At 51.6% G+C, this 23877-nt stretch overlaps 1 protein-coding gene across 5 annotated transcripts; it reads right to left on the reverse strand.

The window, feature by feature from the left end:
- Window positions 1-6750: 6750 nt before the first annotated feature.
- ANKRD54 (ankyrin repeat domain 54) lies at window positions 6751-18611 on the reverse strand. Of its 5 annotated transcripts, none has more exons than XM_067010173.1 (9): window positions 18186-18610; window positions 16687-16734; window positions 11708-11806; window positions 9305-9376; window positions 8753-8800; window positions 8553-8677; window positions 8238-8345; window positions 7830-7900; window positions 6751-7008 (listed from the first exon to the last, which is right to left on the reverse strand). In XM_067010173.1, the coding sequence occupies exons 1-9, from the start codon at window positions 18508-18510 to the stop codon at window positions 6807-6809; spliced, it is 1098 nt and encodes a 365-aa protein (XP_066866274.1). In that variant the 5' UTR covers window positions 18511-18610; the 3' UTR covers window positions 6751-6806. The 5 variants fall into 5 exon arrangements, with proteins under 5 accessions (XP_066866274.1, XP_066866276.1, XP_058937126.1 ...); XM_067010175.1 differs by having other exon boundaries at window positions 11708-11801; window positions 18186-18606; XM_059081143.2 differs by having other exon boundaries at window positions 6916-7900; window positions 9305-9371; window positions 18186-18611.
- Between the last annotated feature and the right edge of the window lie 5266 nt (window positions 18612-23877).

Genomic DNA, 23877 nt, shown 5'->3' on the forward strand with positions numbered 1-23877 from the left:
GCTGCAGTAGTGGGAGTGTTTCCTGGAGGGCAAGGGGTGTGATGCTGCCGCCTCTGCAGCCCCCAGTGTGGCCTCTGTCTCCCCGAGGCCATCACTCACACCTCGCCTGGCTCATCCGAGCCTCGTACCAACCCTGGCAGGCAAGGGATATTACCTCTATTTTCAGAAGTGAAAACCGAGGCGCAAGGAGATGAGGTACTTGACCAAAGCCAAGTGGCAAATTCGAGACAGAGCCAGGATTCTAACTGGGTGAGAGGGATGGCTCTCAGGGCAGCTCAGGCAGCATCGGAAGAACATCTAAGAGCATCTGACAACGTTTGCTACACAACAGTGGTGAGTGCCTGCAAAATACAAGTGGGGAACAAAACCTCCTGAGGTTGGCTTATGCTGTGGTTGGTCCGGTCACCCAGCTGGGGTCCTCTGTGGGCATGGACAGGTGACCGACTGGGAACAGCCTCCCTCTAGGATGGGCAGGAGACAGTCGCCCAGCCGGGGGGTGGCAGAGCCAGAGCCTGAACCTGCATGAAACCCCAGGCCCAGGGGAGGGGTCGGTCAGTGGAAGCCCTCCACACACAGTGGCCTGGCAGAGGGACACTCGTACTCGTACAGCCCAGGCCCGTGGCTGGACCCCAAGGCCAACTGCTTCTGAAGGGGTCTCTCTGGCCCATTGGAACCAGATAAAGAAGCCCAGACACCCCGACTAATGGAGGGCAGTACAGCCTGCCCAGCTTAGGCACACAGCCGGTATTTGATACATGTGGACAGAGGTGCCAGGTAAGGAAAGACATGACCCTCTCCTTTCTCCTTTCCTTTATCCCTCAAACATTTGAGTGCCTGCCCTAAGCTAGCCCCTGAGAGGAAGTCAGAGACAGCGTGATTTTGGCCTGGTCTCTGCCTTCTGGGAGCTCTGTCTAGCTGGAGAAGCAAATACCAAAAGAAGAAAGGATAGCACGTGTTATGGGGCCATAACGGAAAAGTACACACAGTTTGAAAGGGCCCAGAGGAGGAAACTCCTGCCTTCCTGGGCAGTCCAAGCAGGAGTCCCAGAGGAGATGACATTTAATATGCATTTTCCTGTTAAGAGGTGGGAAGGGCCTGCCAGGTGGAGCAACAGCTTGTGCCAAGGCAGGTACAGGTGGGAGCAGCAAGCGGGCTTGTGTAGCTGAAGCAGGGCGGGGTGGGGCCTGGGGAGCCTGGGAGGGTGGATGCAGTGAGATCACGTGTGTCTCCTAGGCTAGCTGCGGGGCAGGAACTTCATCCTTCAGGCAGGCAGTGAGGCCACTGAGGGTTTTCAGGAGGGGAGGTGCCCTAGGGTTGCTGTGTAGAGGCTGGGTTGCAGGTGCCAGGCTGGCAGCAAGGAGCCCAATCCAGAGGCTGCTCTGTGAACCCTGGGCCAGAAAAGCTTCCACCAAGGGTCTGGCCTAGGACTAGGAGATTATTTTTGCCATGGCTTTGGCAGGAAGATTGATGACCTGCTGCTGGGCTTGGGCTTGGCCCCCGAGGCTCCTGGGTCTGCTTCAGGGGGCTCATGAAATGCTTGGAAGAGCAGGTGGTTATAATCCTTTGGTGGCGAGAGCCGAGTCCTGCAGGGCCGGGGTCAGGCAGTGGGGGCTGGGGTAGAGGCTGCGCAAGCCCTGGGCTCCTCTACCTGCGAGCTGGCACAGCACGAGGAGCCGAGGGCCTGGGACAGGGTACGCGGGAGCCCCAGCAGGAAGTGAGGTGGGAGAGGTGGGGGGGGGGCAGCTGCAAAGGATTCTGTAAATCTCGTCCCAAATTGAGACTGTACCTTGTCCTGAGGGCAGTGGGGAGCCACGAAAAGGTTTTAAGCAAAAGAGGGACCTGATCAGATGTACTCTTTGGGGAACTCTTGCTGGCTGCAAGGCAGGCTTTTCCCGGGGAGGGAAAGCAGAATGAGACTGGGGGCAGGGAGACCAGTTAGGAGGCTGGTGTGAGAATCCAGAGAGATGAAGACATCCAAGACCCCGGCAGCGGGTGGGGAGACATGGACAGACGGGACAAACACCTAAGAGGTGCAGCTGTTGGGACTAAATGGTGATTAACTGTTGTGGGGTAAGCGGTGTCCCAGATGACACCCAGCCTCTGGCTTGGGTTCCTAGGGGTGGCAGTGGGGGTGATGAGGGCGAGGGCTGGGGCGGGAGATGCTGAGCTCAGTTGGAACATGTTGTGACCAGGGGCCTGGGGGACACGGCGGGAGTGTCCACGGGGCGCTGGTGTACTAGGCACCTGCTGTATTTCAGGCCTTGCACTTGGCTCTGGAAGTTGTGTCTCATCTGCCTTAGAGTTTTGAAGATGGAGAAACTGAGGCTCAGAGAGATTAAGTAACCTGCCCAAGATCACACAGGTAGCCCCAAACAGAGCTGGGGTCTAAATCAGGTTGGTCTGATTTCAGGTCCACGGTCTTTAGGGAGGAGAAGGGGCAGGTAGGAGTTTTTTGAAGGGGAGGGAGGAACCTGAACACGCAAAGGTGACCTCCACCCCCAGCCATCCACCGTGTGTAGGAAGCGTGGCCAAGAGTGAAACTCAGCCCGGGGACGGGGACGCGCCCCTCTCCCTGCCTCAGGCCAACGGGAACAACACCAGCTATCAACTTCCAGCTGTGAACCTGGGGACATAAATACCAGTTAACCACCCCGGGGTTTCCTATTAATGAACATCAGTCCTCAGCCCTGATGCAGGGCTCATTTGCGAGTCGCCGGCTGGATCCTTGACGGCACGAGGCCAGAGGGACACGCTGTGCAGGGGTGGAATTGTTTCTGGCTTAAGAGGACAAGATTGATTTATTGAGGCGTCTGCTTGGTGCCACCTTGCTTTAGAGGCCTGGGCTTTGTGTAGGAGTGAGACTGAAGCAGGAGGAAGGGGGGTGAGGGGTTGAGGGGCAAGCGGTGCCAGCCTGGAGTTCCTGGGGGTGCTTCAGACGGTTGTGGCGCTGGGGAGGGTGCTGGACTGGGCATCTGGTGGACTTGCCAGGTCAACTCAGAGAGGTGGCATAGTGCAGGGGTCAAGGCACGGGCTGAGAGCCACATCGTTGGGTTTGAATCCTGGCTCCTACACTTCGTAGCTGACCTCTCTGCTCCTCAGGACCCGTAGAACTGAGCCGTCTGAGCCAGGCTGCGTTCTAGGCACACCGCCTCGGGCGGCTCCCTCGTGCTGCCAGCTATATGCGAGGTTTCAAGGGCTCTCCCGGGCAGACCCTTGCCTCCATCAAAAACCCTCACAGTCTGGGAATTCCCTGGCCGCCCAGTGGTTAGGACTCCAAGCATCCTCTGCCAGGGGCCTGGGTTCGATCCCTGGTCGGGGAACTAGGATCCTGCAAACCACGTGGTGTGGCAAAAAAAAAAAAACCCTCACCATCCAACCGGGGAGGTGCGACTCACCTGTCTCTGCCCCACTGGGCATGCTGACGGCCAAGTGCTTCTATAACACATGCCATCCTCCCCAACCTTCAAAGCGGGAGAAAGTCACCAGGCTGGCGTGGACCAGTCACAGAGACAAGGGACCACTCTGGCCCCTGGTCTGGGGCTTCAGGTAAGACTCCTTTGCTTCCCTGAGCCTATTTCCTCAACTGTGAAGTGAACTGATCATATCTCCTTGCAGGCACCAAGGTCTTGGAGTTAGCTTGAGAGCCAGCATCAGGGGGTCTGGGCTAATTCACTTTGGGCCTTATTGCTGGGGGGAGCCAGGGACTTAGTTGGGATTACCCAGGCATCAATCGGTCCAACTTCCTGGTCTCCTAACCCTGCCTTGGGCTCAGCATCTAAAGCAATCTGGGGAGCTGGTGGGGCTTTTACCCGGAGCTCATGGTGCCTGCTCTGGGTAAGGATGCATCTGATCTCCAGGGTGGAGGTGACAGCTTGCCTCACCTGCTTTTTGTCACCAGGGCAAATTTTCAGACCTCAGGATCTCCACAGCCTGGCCTCACCTCTCTCTCCGGCCAGCCCCTCACCCTCCCGGGCCCTGCATTTTTCCAGGCCACCTCCTGGCCCCAAAGCCAGTTTGTGCCTGTCCATGCGCCAGGCCCGGCTCACGCAGCTCCCAGCTCTCCCACCACCCCGGAAGGCCTGCGATCGTTTGAGCAGCCACCAAAGATCAGCAAAGACCATTCCCGACCCAGCTCAGTTCCATCGCCTCATACCGTCCTCTCTCTCCTCCAGGTGACCAGGTGCAGGCCTTGTCCACCGAGCACACCGTGCCATGTGCTCAGCGAGGAAAGGGCCCACCCCTCCCTGCGCGGGGACAGAGACACTCAGTAAGGTCAGTCGGTTTCTGTGTCTCAGGAGCACTGGGGACATTGGCACTTTGGGAACCTTGGTAGAGATTCCTGGGCTGGGCTGGGTCCTGCGCTGCTATCTGACCTCAAGCAAGTTACTCTCTGCCCTGAGCCTCAATCTTCTGCATCTATAAAATAGTGGGAGCAAGGGCACTGGCTACCCTTTTGGCTGCAGACACTAAATCAAAGGGCTTGTGTAAAGGGCCTGCTGGCACACAGTAGGAGCTCAACAAATGTTGTCGCCCTCAGTTTTAGGAAACTCTGCTTTTGAAAAAGCTCTCATTTCAGGCGTGGTGGAAACAGCACAAGCTTTGGGGGTGGGTCCAGGGTCCAGCCCAGCTGCCTGGTTGGGTCACTCTGGCAAACCTGCATTTTCTCACCCGTCCAAAGCATCAGCAAGGCCAGTTATCTCACAGCATGGTTGGGAGAAGTTGTGAATATTCCCTAAGCATTACCACCGTCTGCCATGGGCAAAGGCAGGGATTTTATTTTGCTTTTTTGTTCCCTGTTGTATTCCTACCTGGAACATTGCCGAGCACGTGGCAAGTGCTTGATAGATATTTCCAACGTGAATGAAATGGGAGGTATAAAGCAAAGGACCCTACCCAGCCGGTGAAATCAGCAAACAGGATATCTTCTTACTGCCCCCCCAACCCCCTCCCTGCTACCCCCACCAACTCGGCAGCTCCCAGAGCAGCTAGCAACAGAGCTAACTCCTGTGTGGGCAGCCTCTGTCCAGTTCTCCATCCTGCCCTGCCCAGCCCCGTCTGCTCAGGGCCAACTTGTGTGTTTTCTGACTCACCCTAATGTCTGAGGCTGAGTTTAACTGGCTGGATCTTCAGAGAGATTTAGGATTGCAGGAAAAATCATGGCCAGAAAAGGATCGAGGCAGATTGGCTAGCTGCCTGGCTGTCTGGCAAGTGTCTGATGGCTGGCCCATAAGCCACCTTCATCTGTCAGGCCCTTTGTTCACTGTCTGTACGGCCAGGGTGAGGTTCACGATGGCCCCCTCGCTTGCCCCAGTGGTCATTCTCCTAGTTACAAGGCTACAGGGCCAGGGATGGGTGGGCGGGGCACCACAGGGATGGAGGATGCTGCAGGGAGGCACCCCACTTGCCAGGTGGGGATGGCTTGGTCCAGGCCAAGGACTTGTTAGGGGTTAGCCCGTGAGTCTCCGAGGCAGGTTAGTTATCTTAGAAATGAGCAGTCATCTCAGGGCAATTTCACAAAGTCCCAGCCCACCCCACCTCCTCAGCTCTGCCAATAGGAAGCAGGCTGCCCTAGGGGATAACGGGTCCCAGAAGTGCCCACGCAGTCCCCAGGATGCCCTGGGCAGGCCTCTCACCTATCTGCTCCCAAAGTTCTGCAGCAAGAGATCCTTACCTCTTCTGAGTGTGGACCCTACTTAGAATAAAAGCTATAGACCCTTTTATCAGTACATGCATACTCTCCACACAAAATCTTGCATCGTTTCGGGGGGTTCATACCTCTCTAATGGCCCACTAATTGAACCCCTTAGACCTGAGGTTGAGAAACCTTGCCTCAACGCTCTCAAGGGTGATCATCCCCGGAGGCGTGCTGGGGGGAGGCCCAGAGAAGCAAGCTCACCGAGTTTGAGGTCCCTTCCCTCCCATCCTGCTTCTCCTCTGCCCCGGGTTCTTCCCTGCTCAGCCGCACCCCTGGGGCCAGGGGCAAAGTGGGGTTGTGTCCAGGCACAGGCCCCAACAGAGCCCCCAGAGGAGGGCAAGCTCTAATGTGCCCCCTGGGCCTGAGTGGGCAGGCTCACCTGAGGGGGTTAATACGTGGACAGGAAGGGAGAAAGGCCGCCCCGCCCACCCGCCTGTCCACTCACAGGTCGCTCCTCACCTTACTCTGGCACACGGCCAGCCAGCAGCCACCCTGCTCACAGCAGCAGCAGCTTATGTTGCATGGACACACTTTACTGCTTCCTCTGCCCTCCCCTCTCCCCAGTCTTAGGGAGGGTACTTTCCCCAACCCTGCCGACCTGGTGGGGCTTGCAGCCTCCCCTCTCCCAGGGTCCTGGAGGCAGCCCCGGGCCTGTACCTCGGCCCCAGAGAGAGAGACCCTTTTTTTCCTTAGGGTCTGGGGAACAGCTGGGTCCCATGAGTTCAGTTCAAGCCTGATCAAACTGGGATTTGGGAGACAAGCTCCCCTCCTCCGAAAAGCAGCCAGGATTCCTACTGGGTGAGAGGGAAGGTGGGGCAGAGCCAGAGCAGACAGGGACTGCCGAGCTGGAAAAAGTCTGTCTTTGCTCTGCAGTCGAACACTTCCTGGGAGAGGGCTGGGCACAGCAGGCCCTCCCTTCAGGCTTCCGGCTGTGGCAGATCCCTGCCAGGAGGGGGCGCCGGCGTGTTTGAGCTCCAAGGGGAATAACGTCTGCTCCCGTTGGGGCAGAAGTGGCAGCGGCGGGGGGTGGCGGGGTGGGACTTCTTTGCAGCGTGTTTTTGGGCCTTCAAACAACACAAATTTATTCTCTTATGGTTCTGGCAGTCAGAATCTAAAATCTCTCTGGACTAAAGTCAAAGGTATCGGCAGGCTGGTTCCTTCTGGAAGTTCTGAAGGAAGAATCCATTTCCTTGCCTTTTCCAGCTTCTGGAGGCCGCCTGCATGCCTTGGCTTGTGACCCCTTCCTCGAGTTACTCCGATTTCTTGCTTCCATCACCACATCTCCTGCTTCCTCTCTGAGCTCCTGCTTCCCTCTAATAAGGATCCGTGTGATTATATCAGGCCCGCCTGGATAATCCAGGACAGTTGCCTTGTCTAAAGACCCTTAACTTAATAACATCTGCGAAGTCCCTTTTGTCATATAAGCTAATGTTCACAGGTTCCTGGGATTAGAACATGGCCATCCTGGGGGCCACTCCTCCACCTACTACAACGAGGCTGCAGAATGGTGACACCCCCCTGGTGTTTCAATGATTGGGAGAAAAGAGGCTGGGGATCACCTGCTTTGGGTTCAGCCAGGCCCTTCCTAACCTTGTATTTCTAAGGTCTAGGCTTCACCAACCCCCTCCTTCCAACCAGAGAAACTCACTGCCATGTCTCCTTGAAAGTTCGGTGACAAGCCTAAATCTAAGTGCTGGTGAGAGGTGCGGGGCCAGCCCAGAAGCCCCCTAGACCAGAGGGTGCCTGCCCTAAGCCAAATCCTGCTGGCTGCAACGAGCCCACGGTTGGAAAGGGACACAGAGAAGGGTCTGGGGCCTGTCGAGGGTGCCAGGGAGGCCATGGGACAAGTGAGGCCTGCTAGGATGGCGCGTCGGCCAGAGCCGAGTGAGGCGTGGCTGCAGCGCCGTGGGAGCCGAAGGAAGATGCTGTGGGCTGCAGTCCCGGCCCCCAGGGATGATGGAGACAGCGGCGGGGAGTGGCGCTGAGGTCAGTGAGAGAGCATCTCTGCTCGCAGCAGCAGGGGGCGAGGGCCTCTGGCAGACAAAGTCCCAGGCACTGGGCTTTTCCTTTGTAATGAGATGGCAGTGGGGCGGGGGAGTGGTGGAGCGGGAGGGCGGGGAGCCTCTCTTGCTACCTCTTCTCCATGTTCTGCATCTGCAAGCTGAGGGAGGTGAAGCTGGCCAGCAGGTCGGTCACTTCATCCACCTGCGGGATGAAACCGAGGCTCTGTTATGGGGTGCCCCCGGGTCCCCCCAGCAGCACCACAGGCATGGAGGGCAGACACCGTCTCTCCCCGCAGGGCACGTGGTGGCTTCACCGTGACTAGGGAGCAGCTGTCCGAGGCTGGATCCTTGCCGCCAGGTGGTCTCAGACCACCCCAGAGAGAAGGGCCAGGGCAGCTTCAGAGGAAGTAGACGAGGCTCTGAGGCCCACAGTGGGTGACAGGCCGCAGCCACGCCTCTCTCTCCCGCGTCAGAGCAGGGGTGGGCTGGCCCTGAGGCTCCAGACGGGGCCTGGGTCTGGACCTGCAGCTGCGGCTCACCTGCTCCTTGGTGCTTGTCATCTGGAGGCGGGTGCAGAGGTCATCCAGCCGCTCCCGCTGCTCGTGCCGCCCCAGGCGCTCCAGGTACTCCCTCAGCATTTGGATGATCTGAAACCAGAAGGTGGCCTGAGGCCGTGCTGGAGGCACAGAGCGGCCTGATGCTGCTGCCGAGGGGCACACTGGAACAGGTGCCAGCTGGGGTCCGTGTGAAGCCACCCAGCAGCCCTGGTGCCGGAGGCGGGCGTGTCTGTGGTTCGGGCAGCACCTGCCCAGGGTCTGCTCAGGGCCGCAGGCTCAGCTCAGGGGGGCGCTCACCTGCTTCACCTCCAGCCGCACGGCCTCCAGGCACTGGGAGTGGCCTTCCTGCAGGATGTTGAGCTTCGACTTGGCCAGGTGCAGGGGCGTGCGGCCCGCTCGGTCCAGGGCATCTACCCGGGCCCCTGTGGGAGCAGGCAGAGGTGAGCATGCTGGGGGTGAGAGGGAGAGAGGAGGGAGAAGGAGAGGGGACCACTCACCTCCTCGCAGCAGTGTGGTGATGACAGGGACGTGGTTGGTGCACGCCGCTGAGGGAGAAGAACAGGGACTGAGAGTCGAGGACCACGGGGGCGTGGCCTGGGTGCCCACCACAGGGAGCAGGACTATGTCTCTGAGGGTCCCGATGCCAGGTCACGCCCCCTGAGAAGGCATCACCAAGGCAGCAACTGGGAGGGACTCGGTGATCAAATCCGACTCCCTCCCTGTACAGCTGGGGAAACTAAGGCTTGGAGATGGGACCTGCCTCACCGTGAGCAACGGTGTGAGTCAGCCGCAAGGCGGGAACCTCCCCTAACAGAGCTGCTGCTGAGTCAGTTCAGGTTGTAAAGTCAGCTCTGCTCAGGGCACAGCCAACTAGTGATGGATGGCGACAGCCATGGGACATAGCCCAAGGGGAGTGTGGCCCTGGGGGCTCAGGCTCCCCCCAGATGATAGCAGAGCCTCCTGGGAACCTGCAGGACCCCAGGCTCTCCATCAGAGGAGCTTGTCTGTGCTGCCCAGAAGTGTGTCTTGGCAGCTTGCCAGGCACTTACCCAGGTGCAGTGGCGTGTTCCCCAGCCCATCTCGCTGATTGGGGTCGGCTCCATGGTCCAGAAGCAGCTGCACTGGAAACAGGAAAACCCAAGAGGAGCTGTTGGGGGCTTCTAGCAGCAGCACCCTAACCCCCAACCGTAACCTAGCTAAAGAGGCTCACTCAAAGTGGGGAACACTGAAAGCTGACAGTCCCCCATGCTGTTTCATTCACTCACTCACTGGCTCATTCGCCCCTAAGGCTCATGTGCAGGACTCTCGGGCCAGGAACTGAGGATTCTGGGAGGGGCCCCTGGCCTATGCAGGTATTACGGGACTGAGACTTCAGGGGTTAAAAAAGTTCTTCCAATAGCAGTGGCTGCTAGTGAAGGCTCTCAAGGGCATTTTCTGCTCCTTCCACAGCCAAGCACCATAGTGGGAATTAGGCCAATAGAAGATTCTGAGCACCCGCTCCTTACGAGTCTCTAGGTCACATCAGGGGTGGGCTGTGGTATCACCAGGGCTCACCAATTACCCAGATGGATGTGCAGGCGGACTAACTCATGTGAGGAGGCCAATCTGAGCCTCACAACATATACAGAAACTAATTCAAGAGGGACCATGGACCTAAATGTGAAAGCTATAACAGGCCTGTAGAAGAGAACAGAAGAATATCTTCATAACCTTGGGATAGGCAAAGATTTCCTAAACAGGTCACAAAAATACTAACCATAAAAAAGAAAAGATTGACAAATTGGAATCATTAAAATTAAGAACTTGTGGGACTTTCCTGGTGGCACAGTGGATAAGAATCCGCCTGCCAATGCAGGGCACACGGGTTCGATCCCTGGTCCAGAAGATTCCACATGCGGTGGAGCAGCTAAGCCCGTGCACCACAACTACTGAGCCTGCGAGCCACTACTACTGAAGCCCGTGCTCCTAGAGCCTGTGCTCCGCGGCAAGAGAAACCACCACAATAAGAAGCCTGTGCACCACAACAAAGAGTAGCCCCTGCTCGCCACAACTAGAGAAAGCCCGTGCACAGCAACGAAGACCCAACGCGGCCAAATATAAATAAATAAATAAAAATAAAATTAAAATTAAGAACTTGTGTTCATCAAATGAGAACATTCAGAGAACAAACAGACAAGCTGAGAAAAAGTCATTTATATTTAATAAATGATTTATATCCAGAATATATAAAGAATTTCTACAAATAAGAAAAAAATAGGCAACTTGTTTAAAAAAATGGATAAGAGACTTGAACAGATACTTCACAAAAGAGGATACAAAATGGCCAATAAATACCTGAAGATGTGCTCAACAACATTACTGACCATCAGAGAAACGCAAATTAAACCACAAGGAGATACCACTATACTAGAAGGGCTAAAATTTAAAAGAGATAATACCGAGCATTGCCAAGGATGTGGGAAAATGTGGAACTCTCTTACAGTGCTGGTGGGAGTGGATAGTGGTAGAACCATCTTTGGGAAAAGTTCGGTAGTACACACTAGCTAAACGTGTGTGTACCCCAGTGACCCAACAATTCTAACACAGATAAGTGCTTATATCCATCAAGTCACATGTACAGACACGTTCCTAGCAGCTTAGCTCCTCCTAATAGTCCAGACCTGGAAAAACACAGATGCCCATCAATAGGAGAACGGGTGAACTATGGTCCGTCACACGATGAAACACCAGCCAGCAATGAGAGCGGAGAACTACCATTACTCACAACCTTCAGGGGTGAGTCTCAAGAATATAATTCCTTTTTTTTTTTGGCCGCGCGGCATGTGGGATCCTAGTTCCCCGACTAGGGATAGAACCCTCCCCCATGCATTGGAAGCGCAGAGTCTTAACCAGTGGACCACCAGGGAAGTCCCTCAAGGATATAATTTTGAGTGAAAGGATTCAAGATACAAAAGAGTGCATATTCTGTGCTCCCATTTATGTGAAATTGAAAAACAGGCAAAACTAATCTATGGTGATCAAGGTCCACACGGGGGGAAAGGATTGGAAGGGGCAGGAGGCAGGCTGCTGGGCGCTGAAAATATTCTATATCTTGATCCAGGAGGTGAGTGATTACAGCAGTGAATACACACAGAAAGCTCACTGTTTGTAAGTTATGCCACATCCAAAAAAACCTTATAAAACGGGGGGCTGTCCCACTGCTGCCCTTAGCACTGAGTAAATGTTGCCTGAACGTCTTGAAGGACTGGTCCGACCTCAGAGGCAAATCATATTCTTCCCCCGGGTGGACCCCTGGCCCGGTCTGGCAGTGCCAGTACCACAGGCTACAGGAGTGAGGGGCCAGGTCTTTCTTATATCCAGCACCCGGCTGAGCAGACAGCAGATCCTCCCCAAGCCCCTCTGGAGTGATGCTACTCGCCCAGCCTCCCTCCCTCCCCCTCCCCAGGACTCACCAATCTGGTCATTGCCGTTGCAGGAGGCGAAGTGTAGGGCTGTGCGACCCTTGTCGTCAGCTGCGCAGGGATCCGCGCCATCTTCCAGCAGCTGCTGCACTGACACCACCAAGACAGAGGGAGCAAGTGGAGAGAGCGGCAGTGTTAGCCAGGCTGCTGCCCCAGGGCACGGATGAGGACGCTCAGGGGCCCTTCCAGGCAAGGCATTGACAATGTTTGGGAGAGCTAGTCCCTCCTAGATGCTGGCCCCACGGGGACTGCCATGACAAGGGACTTGTTCTCCTGAGGGCACAACTGAGGGCCCGTACTCTGGGTGCTCAAACTACGTGTCTAGGGATAAAACATCATAGAAGAATCTCGGCCCTCAGGGTCAGAAATTTGGGAGTCATGGAAATCCCCAGCATAGACTGTGGCCCCGCCCCTCTACCTGCATCTGGCTACACATCCATTCCAGCTGGACACAGCCGAGCGAGCTGTGGGCTGATTCATACTTTGCTCCCAGAAGGCAGCCCTTTAGAGTGGACAGAGCACAGGCTCTGCCACACAGACCAAGTCCCAGGCTAAACCAAGCAAAAAGGAAAGGAGTTCATTGCCAACGGCATGGGGCAGTGGGAAGGCCTAGATCTGGCCCCCATTCACCAGCAAGTGGGAGGAATCTCTGCCCTGCTAACCCCCAGAGCTGCTGTAATGAGAATAATGGATACGAAATTCCTTCCTTGAAAAGTACGGAGCCATTATGAAGTGTGAGGCGTTACGTATTACACGCCCACGTCAACTGAAAGGCAGAAATTGCTGCCAAACATCGTTTAGAGCAAGAAACAAAATGCTCTAGTAAATCCCCCAGCAAACCTCTCAAGGGCTCGAGTCCTTCCAAATGAAATCCAGGTATCTCCTGCTTCGTGAACCTCTCTCACCTCCTCAGGCTGAGTGAGCTGCCCCCTCTCCTGCATCCCCATAGTGCCCCGTTCATCCTGCTTCTCTCATATTAACACGCTGTGCTCTTTTAGAGTAACTATGACCGTAGACGGAGCACCAGCCAGGCATCAGGTACCTGCCGGCCAAACCCTTCAACCACTCAGCACAGTATCACGTCCATGGTACAGACCAGGAGACAGACTCCAGCCCAAGGCAACAGGAGGCCAGGCTGGGATAGGAACCCAGGTTTCTCTGCCTCGAGAACTTACACCTCTCCAACTAAATACAGGACTTCAGTTTCCTCGGTTTTGTGTTTATTTTATTTTTTTTAGAAGTGGTGTTGCTTTATACTCTTCTTCTCCAACTATTCTGTAGGTTTTTTGTTTTGTTTCTTAAAATCTTGGACCAAGATGTGACTTGTCCTGCTCCACGAATGTTGCTGACTGACTGACTAAATGAACGAATGAAGGTGGTGGGAAAGGTTTATGAGAGTGGAGGAGAAGGAAGCGCTTCCAGTCACCTCCGTGTTCATCAGTACCTTCACCAAAAGAGAGCCAGTATCCAAGAGATAAAGCAAAGCTAAAATAGTCAGTTCCATTTTTGTGATTTGTGCAGCTACAGTCTTTATGGAAAGCACTTTAGCAACATCTATCAGAAGCCGTCAAGATGTGCGTATCCTTTGATGTAACAACCCCATTCCTGGGAAATTATCTTAGAAATGAAAAACCAGTGTGCAAACACGTGACTGACTAAATAACTCTTGCTTTGTCCCTCTGAAGGCATCATGTGCATCGATTACAAATTGTGGTTATAACTGAGGAATGGAATTACAAGGTGATTTCTACTTTTTACTTTATAAGCTTCAAAAAAATTGTACAGCTACATATTCATTCTATAAATAGGAACAAATAACACTTCCCTTTTGAAAAAACAAATGGTTATAAAGACTATGAAAAATGTTTATGATACACAAAACATTATGCGGGCTACAAAATTGTGTATACAGCACAGTTTGCAAGCCCTCAAGAAAATTCCTCTGCATAGGAAAAAGGACAGGAAGGATATTCACCAAAATATTAACAGAGACTCCTTTGCTGACATTAAGAATGTTTTTCTTGAAGATTTTTCTAATTTTCAAAACATTTTAAATGCACATATGATTTTCACATTTAAAATCTTTTAAATGATTATGAATTCACAGAAAGGCACTTACAATTTAACAATATCAGGGTATAAATTTTACATCCACTATAATTGCTAACCTATACCAAAAAAACCAACAAACATGCAGAGAAAGATTAAACAAAATGCTAACCATACAGGAAAAGGAATGAAGAGGCTAATCTACAGCCAGTTTTGCTGTCAGAGTCCTGCAAGAGCCTGGTAAATCTAAGAGCGACTTAGATTTGAAGATGTGTGTGTCACAGACTCTAAATGGAAAATTACAGCATTTACACCAAAATAATAAAACCACCATGTGGACACCTGATTCGAGATAAACTGGACGTGGGACTTCCCTGGTGGCGCAATGCTTAAGAATCTGCCTGCCAGGGCTTCCCTGGTGGCGCAGTGGTTGAGAATCCGCCTGCCGATGCAGGGGACACGGGTTCGTGCCCTGGTCCGGGAAGATCCCACGTGCCGCGGAGCAACTAAGCCCGTGAGCCATGGCCGCTAGGCCTGCGCGTCCGGAGCCTGTGCTCCGCAACGGGAGAGGCCACAACAGTGAGAGGCCCGCATACCGCAAAAAAAAAAAAAAAAAAAAAGAATCTGCCTGCCAATGCATGGCTTCAAGCCCTGCACCAGGAAGATCCCACATACCTCAGAGCAACTAAGCCCATGCGCCACAACTACTGAGCCTGCGCTCCAGAGCCCACGAGCCACAACTACTAAGCCCACGTGCCACAACTACTGAAGCCCACATGCCTAGGGCCCATGCTCCACAACAAAGAGAAGCCACCACAATGAGAAGCCCTCGCACCACAACGAAGAGTAGCCCCTGCTCACCACAGCTAGAGAAAGCCTGTGCACAGCAACGAAGACCCAATGCAGCCAAAAATAAATTAAAAAAAAAAGATAAACTAGAATATATCCAGTATTTTATAACTATAAATGGAGTATAACCTGTAAAAATTGTGAATCTCTATACTGTACACTTGTAACTTATATAATATTGTACATCAACTATACTTCAATTTTAAAAAGAGAGAGGGACTTCCCTGGTGGTCCAGTGGTTAAGAATCTGCCTTCCAATGCAGGGGATGTGGGTTCGGTCCCTGGTTGGGGAACTAAGATCCCACATGCCACGGGGCAACTAAGCCTACACGCTGCAACTACTGAGCCTGGTGCTCTAGAGCCCGTGCGCCACAACTAGAGAAGCCTGTGCACCACAACAAAAAGACCCCGCATGCCACAACCAAGACCTGATGCAGCCAAATAAATAAATAAATAATAAAATAAAATTTAAAACTAAATAAAGGGACTTCCCTGGTGGTCCAGTGGTAGAATCTGCCTTCTGATGCAGGGTACGTGGGTTCAATCCCTGGTCAGGGAACTAAGATCCCACATGCCACAGGGCAACTAACCCGAGCGCCACAACTACTAAGCTCACACACCTCAACTACAGAGCCTGCATGCTGCAACCTACAGAGCCCACGTGCCGCAACCTACGGAGTCCATGTGCTCTGGAACCCGTGCGCCACGACTACAGAGCCCACATGTCCTGAAGCCTGTGTGCCACGACTAGAGAAGAGAAAACCCACAGGTCACAACTAGAGAGAAGCCCACGCGTCGCAACAAAAGATCCCGCATGCCTCAACTAAGACCCAAGGCAGTCAAAAAAAAAAAATTAATTAATCTTTAAGTAAATAAATGTGAGAAAGAAAATAAAAGAAAATAAACCCATTAAAAAAAAAGATAAACTAGACTTTCTGTGAAACGGAAGTATAATTAAAATATTCTGTGGCCAAATACTCGAGATATTAAAAAGAGAACACATCATCTTTCCTTGAAAAGCTATATAGGTTGCTACCCAAATATTCCACAATATTAAAGTTCATGGAAAAGAGATAAAAGTGGAGAGCGTTGAAAACCCCCCCAGTTTCCAGGCTTGCTCACTATGCTCTGCCAGGGATAAGGGACCCACTCAAGGCCTGTGTTTTAACGCCCAGCTCCCTGAGGGGAACGACCTTTTCTCCACGCCTGCTATAAACAGGCTCTCCTATCCCTCGGCTGACTTTGACTATGAGCCAAGGAATGCAGGCGGCCTCAGAAGGTGGAAAAGGCAGGGAAACAGATCTCCCTTGAGCCTCCAGAAGGAAATACAGCCCTGTGGACACTTTGATTTCAGCCTGGTGAGACCTGTGTTAGACTTCTGACCTACAGAACTGTCTGATGATAAACTTGTGTTGTTTTACAGCATTATCTTCGTGGTAATTTGTTACAACAGCCAAAGAAAACCCATATACCACTTTTCCCTGATTCACAGAAAGAATTAAGTCAGTGGATACAATTAAAATTTTTTTCCTATAGCTTGTCTTATAGCTTTGATGCTGCTACTGCCCTGTCAGCTAGCACATGGTGAAGAGCAACAACAAAAAAACAAAGTGGTGTCCTGCTAGGAGCCCGTCCCATGCCTTTCAGATGTTCTGTCAACTAAAGTTTGAGAACCACTGACCCAACTACCACAAGGCCTCCGGGAGCAGTGGAAGGTGGTGGCTCTCCTGGCACTTCAAATTGACTATTGATTCCCATTAACCACAAGTTCCAAAAAGCTCCTACTCTGCGGCTGGGTGCCAGGGATACAAAAGCAGACATGGTCCCCACCACCATGGAGCCCACAGGGTGATAAACGCTATGACATCAGGAAGTACCGGGTGACAGGGAAGCATGGGAAGAGTGAGCCAGACTTGTCATCTGCAAGATGACTGCAGTTATACAATAAGTACAGCGAGCCTGCTCCCAGGGGTGAGCCAGCAGAATTCAAGCACTGTCTTCCCAGATACTGGTTACCTGGGTTTTTCCTTCCCTGACCAGACCAGGGAGCTGGACTCCCTCTGCACACTCACCTGTTTCCACATCGTTGGCATTGGCTGAGTCCCTCAGCCTCTTCAGAGCTGTGAAGACAATAAGAGTGCCAGTTAAAAAAAAAAAAAAAAAACAACCAGCAATGGCCATGATGAAGCAAAAAGTGATAGCTTCCTAGCTACCCACCATTCAGCCACAATAGCATCTAAAGAGAAAGAAAGGGGCCAGGATACAAGTGACGCTACCCTGGGAACCAGGAGAAACCTGAAATGTGACACAGCTAGTGCAAAAGCCACATTTTGTAGCAAATCCTCCAAGGCCTTTGGAGCCAGATCTTGGCTCTGCCACTTGTCGGAGCTGGGTGACCATGAACAAGTTAGTTAACCCCCTGGGCCTCAGGTCTATCAGGTGATAGACCTGCAAAACAAGGTTGAGCTCTTTCCTGACAGACCTGAGTTGTTGCAAAGACCAAATGAGATGATTTACACGGAAGCACTCTGTGAGCTGGTTACACAGATAATCTTATATCCTCCTTCAAAACAGACCACTCCCAAATGACTTACTTAAATGTGATGATTCCTATGCAGAAACTTTTTTCTCCACAATGACACTACCTGTATATTAGAGGCTAAAAGAAAGCAATGCCTTTATCATCAGAGAAATGGACAAAAATTGCAATTCATATATATAACGATCCCTTACATTCATACAGCACTTTCAAATTTTCATTTAATCTTCATAACACCACTAAGATATGACTAGGTATTAAAGGGACCCTAAAAGTCCCCATTCTTAAAACTTTCAGGGTGTTGGTTTCCATGGCATTCATAAAATGTAAAAGACAATATGGTAGAAGTACCAGAGCAGGAGTTCTAATACCAGCATAGCCAATTTCTAGCTACGTGACTTGGAGTAAGACAATTTCTCTGAACCTCAGTTTCACCTTCAGTAAAATGGGAACAGTATCTGGATCTCAGTGAGTTATTACGAGGATCAGAAATGATCACAAACCACCCAACAGTGTTTGGCACACAACAAAGGCAGAATAATAACTATATATTCCCTACCTTACTTAATAACTCTGGCAACATCCCTGTAAAGCATACCATACCCATTGTACAGATGAGAAAACTAAAGCTGAAAGGTTCTATAGTTTGCCTAAGACCTAAATGAGATAGAAAAGTCCAATCCAGGTCTGTGCATTTAAAGAAATAAGTTGGTAGGACTTGGCTCTGATATGATAATATTCTCCAGTATCCCATTTATTATCTACAAATAAACACCTGGAATCAGGAAAAGTTTCTATTCAGGAACTACCAAATGTGAAAAGCCACCGGGACTGGTTCTGAGCAGGAAGACTACTTTTTTTACACGCATGGCCCTTAGCAGCCATAATACTACTATTGGTACTGAAAGTAGACTCAGGGGTCACTCCAGGTCCGTAGCTCAGACGTCGGAGGACACCATCCTGCACGAGCTGGGGAGATCAGGGCCCGATTCTCAGCCGAGGGCCAGCCCCGCCTCCCGCCGCGCTCCTCACCGTGCACCTCCTTGCCCGTGGGCCCGAGCCGGCGGTGGGGCCTGGCGGCGCGCCTTAGCCGGCCGGAGGGGATCTTACAGAGCAGCTCATCGCGGGGCTCTGCGTCCTGCTGCCACAGGACGTGAAGGTAGCGTAGCGGGGACTGGGTCCCGCCGGCCGCCCGGCCTGGGAGCCCCGCGCCGCCGCCCAGCGCAGACCCGAAGTCGGCGAAGGAGAAGAGGCCCTCGGGGCCCGTCAGCGGCTCTGGCGCCACAGCGCACTCGCCATCCGAGCTCGAGCGGCCAGAGCGCGACTCTTCGTCCGCGCCCCCGGCGGCGGCTGCCATGGCAACGGCTCCGTGCTGGCCTGGCCGCGGGAGCCGCGTGCTTGATGGACCGACCGACCAGCTTCCCTCCGCCCTAAGCCTCGCTGTCAGAGGACAAGCGGGCGGGCCTGGCCTGCAACCACGGCAACCGAATGGGGGTGGGCTCGGGCAGCAAACGGGGCGGTTCTGGGCCAATGAAAACCCTTCCAGCCTAAACCCCACCCCCTACACCCCATCGGGAGTAGTACGGGCCACAGAACTTGGTTCGCTGCAGCGTGACTAACGGATGTAAGAACCAATCATAAATTTGAGATGCCTACGTCCTCGCCGTACGTCCCTAAGCGGAGCCAATAAAACGGGAGTTTAAGACACTTTTTTTCTTCCCATTTCTCCCATCGGATCAAGGGAAAGATAACGGGCAGATGCCCTAGCCAATCATGTTAAGATGATTTGCAGCCAATCACAAAGGAAAGTGAAGAAGCCAAAGGAAAGGGATTGAGAGGTAAGAAAATGTGTAAATTAATGACCGATAAAAAGCCCAAACAAAACAACACAGAACTTCCCACAAATACAGAGTGTAAGTAGGAAAGTGAGAATATGTTAAAATGTGGGGCTAGCAACACAAAGTGTGGAGTGATAGTTTCTAAATGCGATAGATCCCGTTCGTTCTCTCGGTAACCGTGGGGTTGATCACTGATTTACAAAGAATTCTATAATTCAACACCAGAGCGACCGACGCTTGAGTCCGAGAGCCAGTCACTGACCCAGGTAATTCTCTGTGCTAGGTCCTGGACGCAGAATCAGACTCGGTGCCCTCTGAGACGCTCAAGTGGGACGGGAGAAGTCAGAGCCGGAAGCGGAAGTGTTCCGCAAACAGCTGATGATGAGTTTAGCAACCCCTCCCAGGTGCACTGTTTTGTAGAATTTTCACAACCCTGAATCCCACAAACACTTCTATAAAGTGAGCAAGGAGGACCATCCCTATTTTATAGACGAGGAGCTGAAACCAGAGAGATCACGGATTTGTTCATGGAGGCCCAGCTCTCTCGAGAGGAAGGCTGTGTCCAGGCAAAAGTTGTTCCTTGTCATTCAACGCAGTGAAAATATAATCTTGGGCTTCCCTGGTGGCGCAGTGGTTAAGAATTCGCCTGCCAATCCAGGGGACACAGGTTGGAGCCCTGGTCCGGGAAGATCCCACATGCCGCAGAGCAACTAAGCCTGTGCGCCACAACTACTGAGCCGGCGCTCTGGAGCCCGCGAGCAGCAACTACTGAAGCTCTCGCGCCTAGAGCCGGTTCTCCGCAGCAAGAGAAGCCAACGCAATGAGAAGCCCGCGCACCTCAACGAATATACGTAGCCCCCCGCTCGCCACAACTAGAGGAAACCCCGCGCAGCAGCGAAGACCCAACACAGCCAAAAATAAATAAAGAAAATTAGAAAAAAAAAAAAAAAAAGAAAATGTAATCTTTCTCTGACAGTTGAAAAGCACTTTCAGATTTTGCAGTGTTCTCAGAACACCACTATGAGGTTATCATTGTAATGTATGGAGAAAAATGTTTATTTGAACTCTACTCCTCTGCCCGATACGGGAGAAGGACATAATGCCAACTCCACTTGTAGCTAGAAGGAAACCGAGGAAAGAAATAAACATTGAACGTGTACCATTTACCAAATGCTTGATATGTATTTTACCATTTAGTTCTCCTTCACAAGAGTCTTAGGTAGATATTATTATACCCACTTTGCAGATTAGGAAATTGTAGTCCCTAGATGTCATATGAATTGTCCAGGGGTACGGGACTAGAAATTTGGAGGACTGGGATTTGAACCCAGAAAAGTCGTCTCTTTCCATCACGCTGATCTCTTTACTGAAGAGCCTACTTGAAATCTGCCTCCAGAAAATTTAAGTGACATCTGGATATTTATACCTCACTCCTGCTGAATGTACCCTGAAATAACTTTATTATTCATTTTTCCTCTTTTTCCATGTAATAACCTCCAAAATAGTGGTCATCCCTCCAGTCCCTCTGTGAAGAACCAAAGGTGTACTTGCTGTCTAAAGTACAATTCTCTTCACATCTCTAGGATCTGCCCACCCATTGAGCTCAGGCTAAAGTCCAAACCTTTTATCCTAGCAGTCAAGACCCTTGATGATTCTGACCCAGTTGTCTTTGCAATCAGTGTCTTTCTCCTACCAGTGGATCTTCAAACCATCTGGTCTACGAAGATGTTTGCATTGTCAGAAATCTTTTAATTTAAACAGGATCCCTAAACATCTAGGGGTGGCTGTTACTTCTAATTTTTTTTTTTTTTTTTTTTTTCGGTATGCGGGCCTCTCACTGTTGTGGCCTCTCCCGTTGCGGAGCACAGGCTCCGGACGCACAGGCTCAGCGGCCATGGCTCACGGGCTTAGTTGCTCCGCGGCATGTGGGATCTTCCCGGACCAGGGCACGAACCCGTGTCTCCTGCATCGGCAGGCGGATTCTCAACCACTGCGCCACCAGGGAAGCCCACTTCTAATTTTTAAATCAACTTTGTTGAAGTACATAGCCCAACCCTCTGTGTGTTGCAAGAACCACTTGTTATCTTGGATTGGAAGAACGGGATGTGGGTTGAATGTGGACCCAGTTAGCCTCACCAGCAGGATTTTAGACTGGAACTTGGGTCTATGAAGCTGTATTCCCTCATAATGACTGGCTCAGCAACTGGCACCAGCATGTTGTAGCTATTTGACTGACTGACTGATTAAATGAATGAATGAGTAAAAATAGTAGCCCAGTGGTTAAGACCATCAGTTTTGTTTGTTTTAATTTATTTATTTATTTATTTATTTTTGGCTGAGTTGGGTCTTCGTTCCTGCGCACGGGCTTTTCTCTAGTTGTGGCAAGTGGGGGCAACTCTTCATTGCGGCGCACGGGCTTCAGTAGTTGTGGCTCGTGGGCTCTAGAGTTCAGGCTCAGTAGTTGTGGCTCGCGGGCTTAGTTGCTCTGTGGCATGTGGGATCTTCCCAGACCAGGGCTCAACCACTGCGCCACCAGGGAAGCCCCAGACCACCAGTTTTGAAGCCACAAATGAGTGGGTTTATAGCTTTGAGCAAGTGACTTTCCTTTGCTTATCTTCAGTTTCCTTATCCATGAAATGAAGGAAAGAGTACTACCTATATCGGACATCCCTGGTGGTGCACTGGTTAAGAGTCTACCTGCCAGTGCAGGGGACATGAGTTCGAACCCTGGTCCAGGAAGATCCCACGTGCCGTGGAGCAACTAAGCCCGTGCACCACAACTACTGAAGCCTGCGCGCCTAGAGCCCATGCTCCGCAAGAGAAGCCACCACAAGAAGTCCACGCACTGCAATGAACAGTAGCCGCAGCTCGCCGCAGCTAGAGAAAACCTGCGCACAGCAACAGACCCAACGCAGACAAAAATAAATACATACATAAATAAATAAAAGAGAAGTACCTATATCATGTGGTTATCACAAGGACTAAATAATATAATGTGAGTAAAGCACCTTTACTGAGCTGGGTAAAGAATTAGGGCTCAAAATATGGTAGCTATTGTTGTTATTATAAAAAGTTTAGATGCAGGCTAGGGCCCGTGCAAATCCTACGCAACTGTGGGCACATAACACTGGCATGAACTTGACCTAAGGGTGCTGCAAGCATGCATACACAAGTCATTTATGTTTGGTCAATCAGCAAATAGAACATGAAGTACTTCACGGGAGACAAAGAAAGTAATGTTGCTTTGGGGGAAAAGCTTCTGCCTGGGAATCCAAGAGCTTGTGTTCTAAGTCCTACCCTGCCGTGACTCACCTCATGATTTGGGGGCAACTGTTTCCTTTCTTTGGGCTTCAATCTTCCCAGCAGAAGGTATTGTTTTAGGTCAGCTATTGACACTGGCTCAGGCTGGCTTGGCTTTCCTTTTATTCTTTCCCTCATCCTGTTGGCCTACACAGTATTTTATTTTTTGGCTTTTGTTTTACATTTTATCTCTTTGTATCAACAGGGGCACAAGAGAAAAGAGCAAAAAGCAGGTTGCCCCTGCTGTCTCAATGCCACCAGCCGCTTCCTTCCCGTGGCTTCAGATGTGATAAAGAAAGCTCTGGCTTTCTGTAGTTTTATTCACAGTCCTTTTTTTTTTTTTTTTTTCCAAAATAGCACAGGGCTTCCCTGGTGGCGCAGTGGTTGAGAGTCCGCCTGCCGATGCAGGGGACACGGGTTCGTGCCCTGGTCCGGGAGGATCCCACATGACGCGGAGCGGCTGGGCCCGTGAGCCATGGCCGCTGAGCCTGCGCGTCCGGAGCCTGTGCTCCGCAACGGGAGAGGCCACAACAGTGAGAGGCCCGCGTACCGCAAAAAACAAAACAAACAAAAAAAACCACCAAAAAACAATATACCACAAATGTACTTTATTTCTTCCCATTCACCTAAAGTAAGTTAATTAATCAAAATAATCAGTGAATTTTCTTTTTTTTAATGCCCAAATCACAGTTTATTATATGTTTTAAAAAATATATCTTTACTGGAGTATAATTGCTTTACAATGTTTGTTAGTTTCTGCTGTACAACAAAGGGAATCAGCTATTTGTATACATAAATCCTCATATCCCCTCCCTATCCCACCCCTCTAGGTGGTCACAAAGCATCGAGCTGACCTCCCTGTGTTATGCAGCAGCTTCCCAGTAGCCGTCCATTTTACCTTTGGTAGTGTATGCATGTCTGCTACTCTCTCACTTCGTCCCAGCTTCCCCTCCTCCCCCGCTCCCCACCCCGGCGGTGCCCACAAGTCCGTTCTCTACGTCTGCGTCTTTATTCCTGCCCCGCCACGAGGTTCATCAGTACCGTTTTTTTTAGATTCCATGTATGCTACACAATATTTAAGAGCAATGTGAACTAGTTGCCAACATATAAAAATTGAGAGCTTTAACATAAAACTTTTGATTTCCAGATTCTCTTAAAAATGAGAAGAGGGAACTCCCTGGCGGTCCAGTGGTTAGGACTCTGCACTTTCATTGCCGAGGGCCGGGGTTCAGTCCCTGGTGGGGAACGAAGATGCCCCAAGCCGGGCAGCGTGGCCGAGAAAAATAAAAAAGAGAGAGCAGATATGGCAATACAGGACCAGCTGGCTGGAGCTGCACAGCAACTCTCCTCCTTAGATGGGGTGTGCTGCAGTTCCCACCACTCTCACACTCTCTGTTACCTCCACATTGAGGCCTAAAGACAATTGCCATTTATCCTCATACTTTTCATACTTGTGATGTTGTTTTTCTTTTTTCTCTTCGTGCCACACGGCTTGTGGGATCTTAGTTCCCCGAACAGGGATCGAACCCACGCCCCCGGCAGTGGAAGCTCGGAGTTGTAACCACTGGACCGCCAGGGAATTCCCA

This window comes from Kogia breviceps, chromosome 12 (assembly GCF_026419965.1).
Source record: "Kogia breviceps isolate mKogBre1 chromosome 12, mKogBre1 haplotype 1, whole genome shotgun sequence".
Taxonomy (NCBI): domain Eukaryota; kingdom Metazoa; phylum Chordata; class Mammalia; order Artiodactyla; family Physeteridae; genus Kogia; species Kogia breviceps.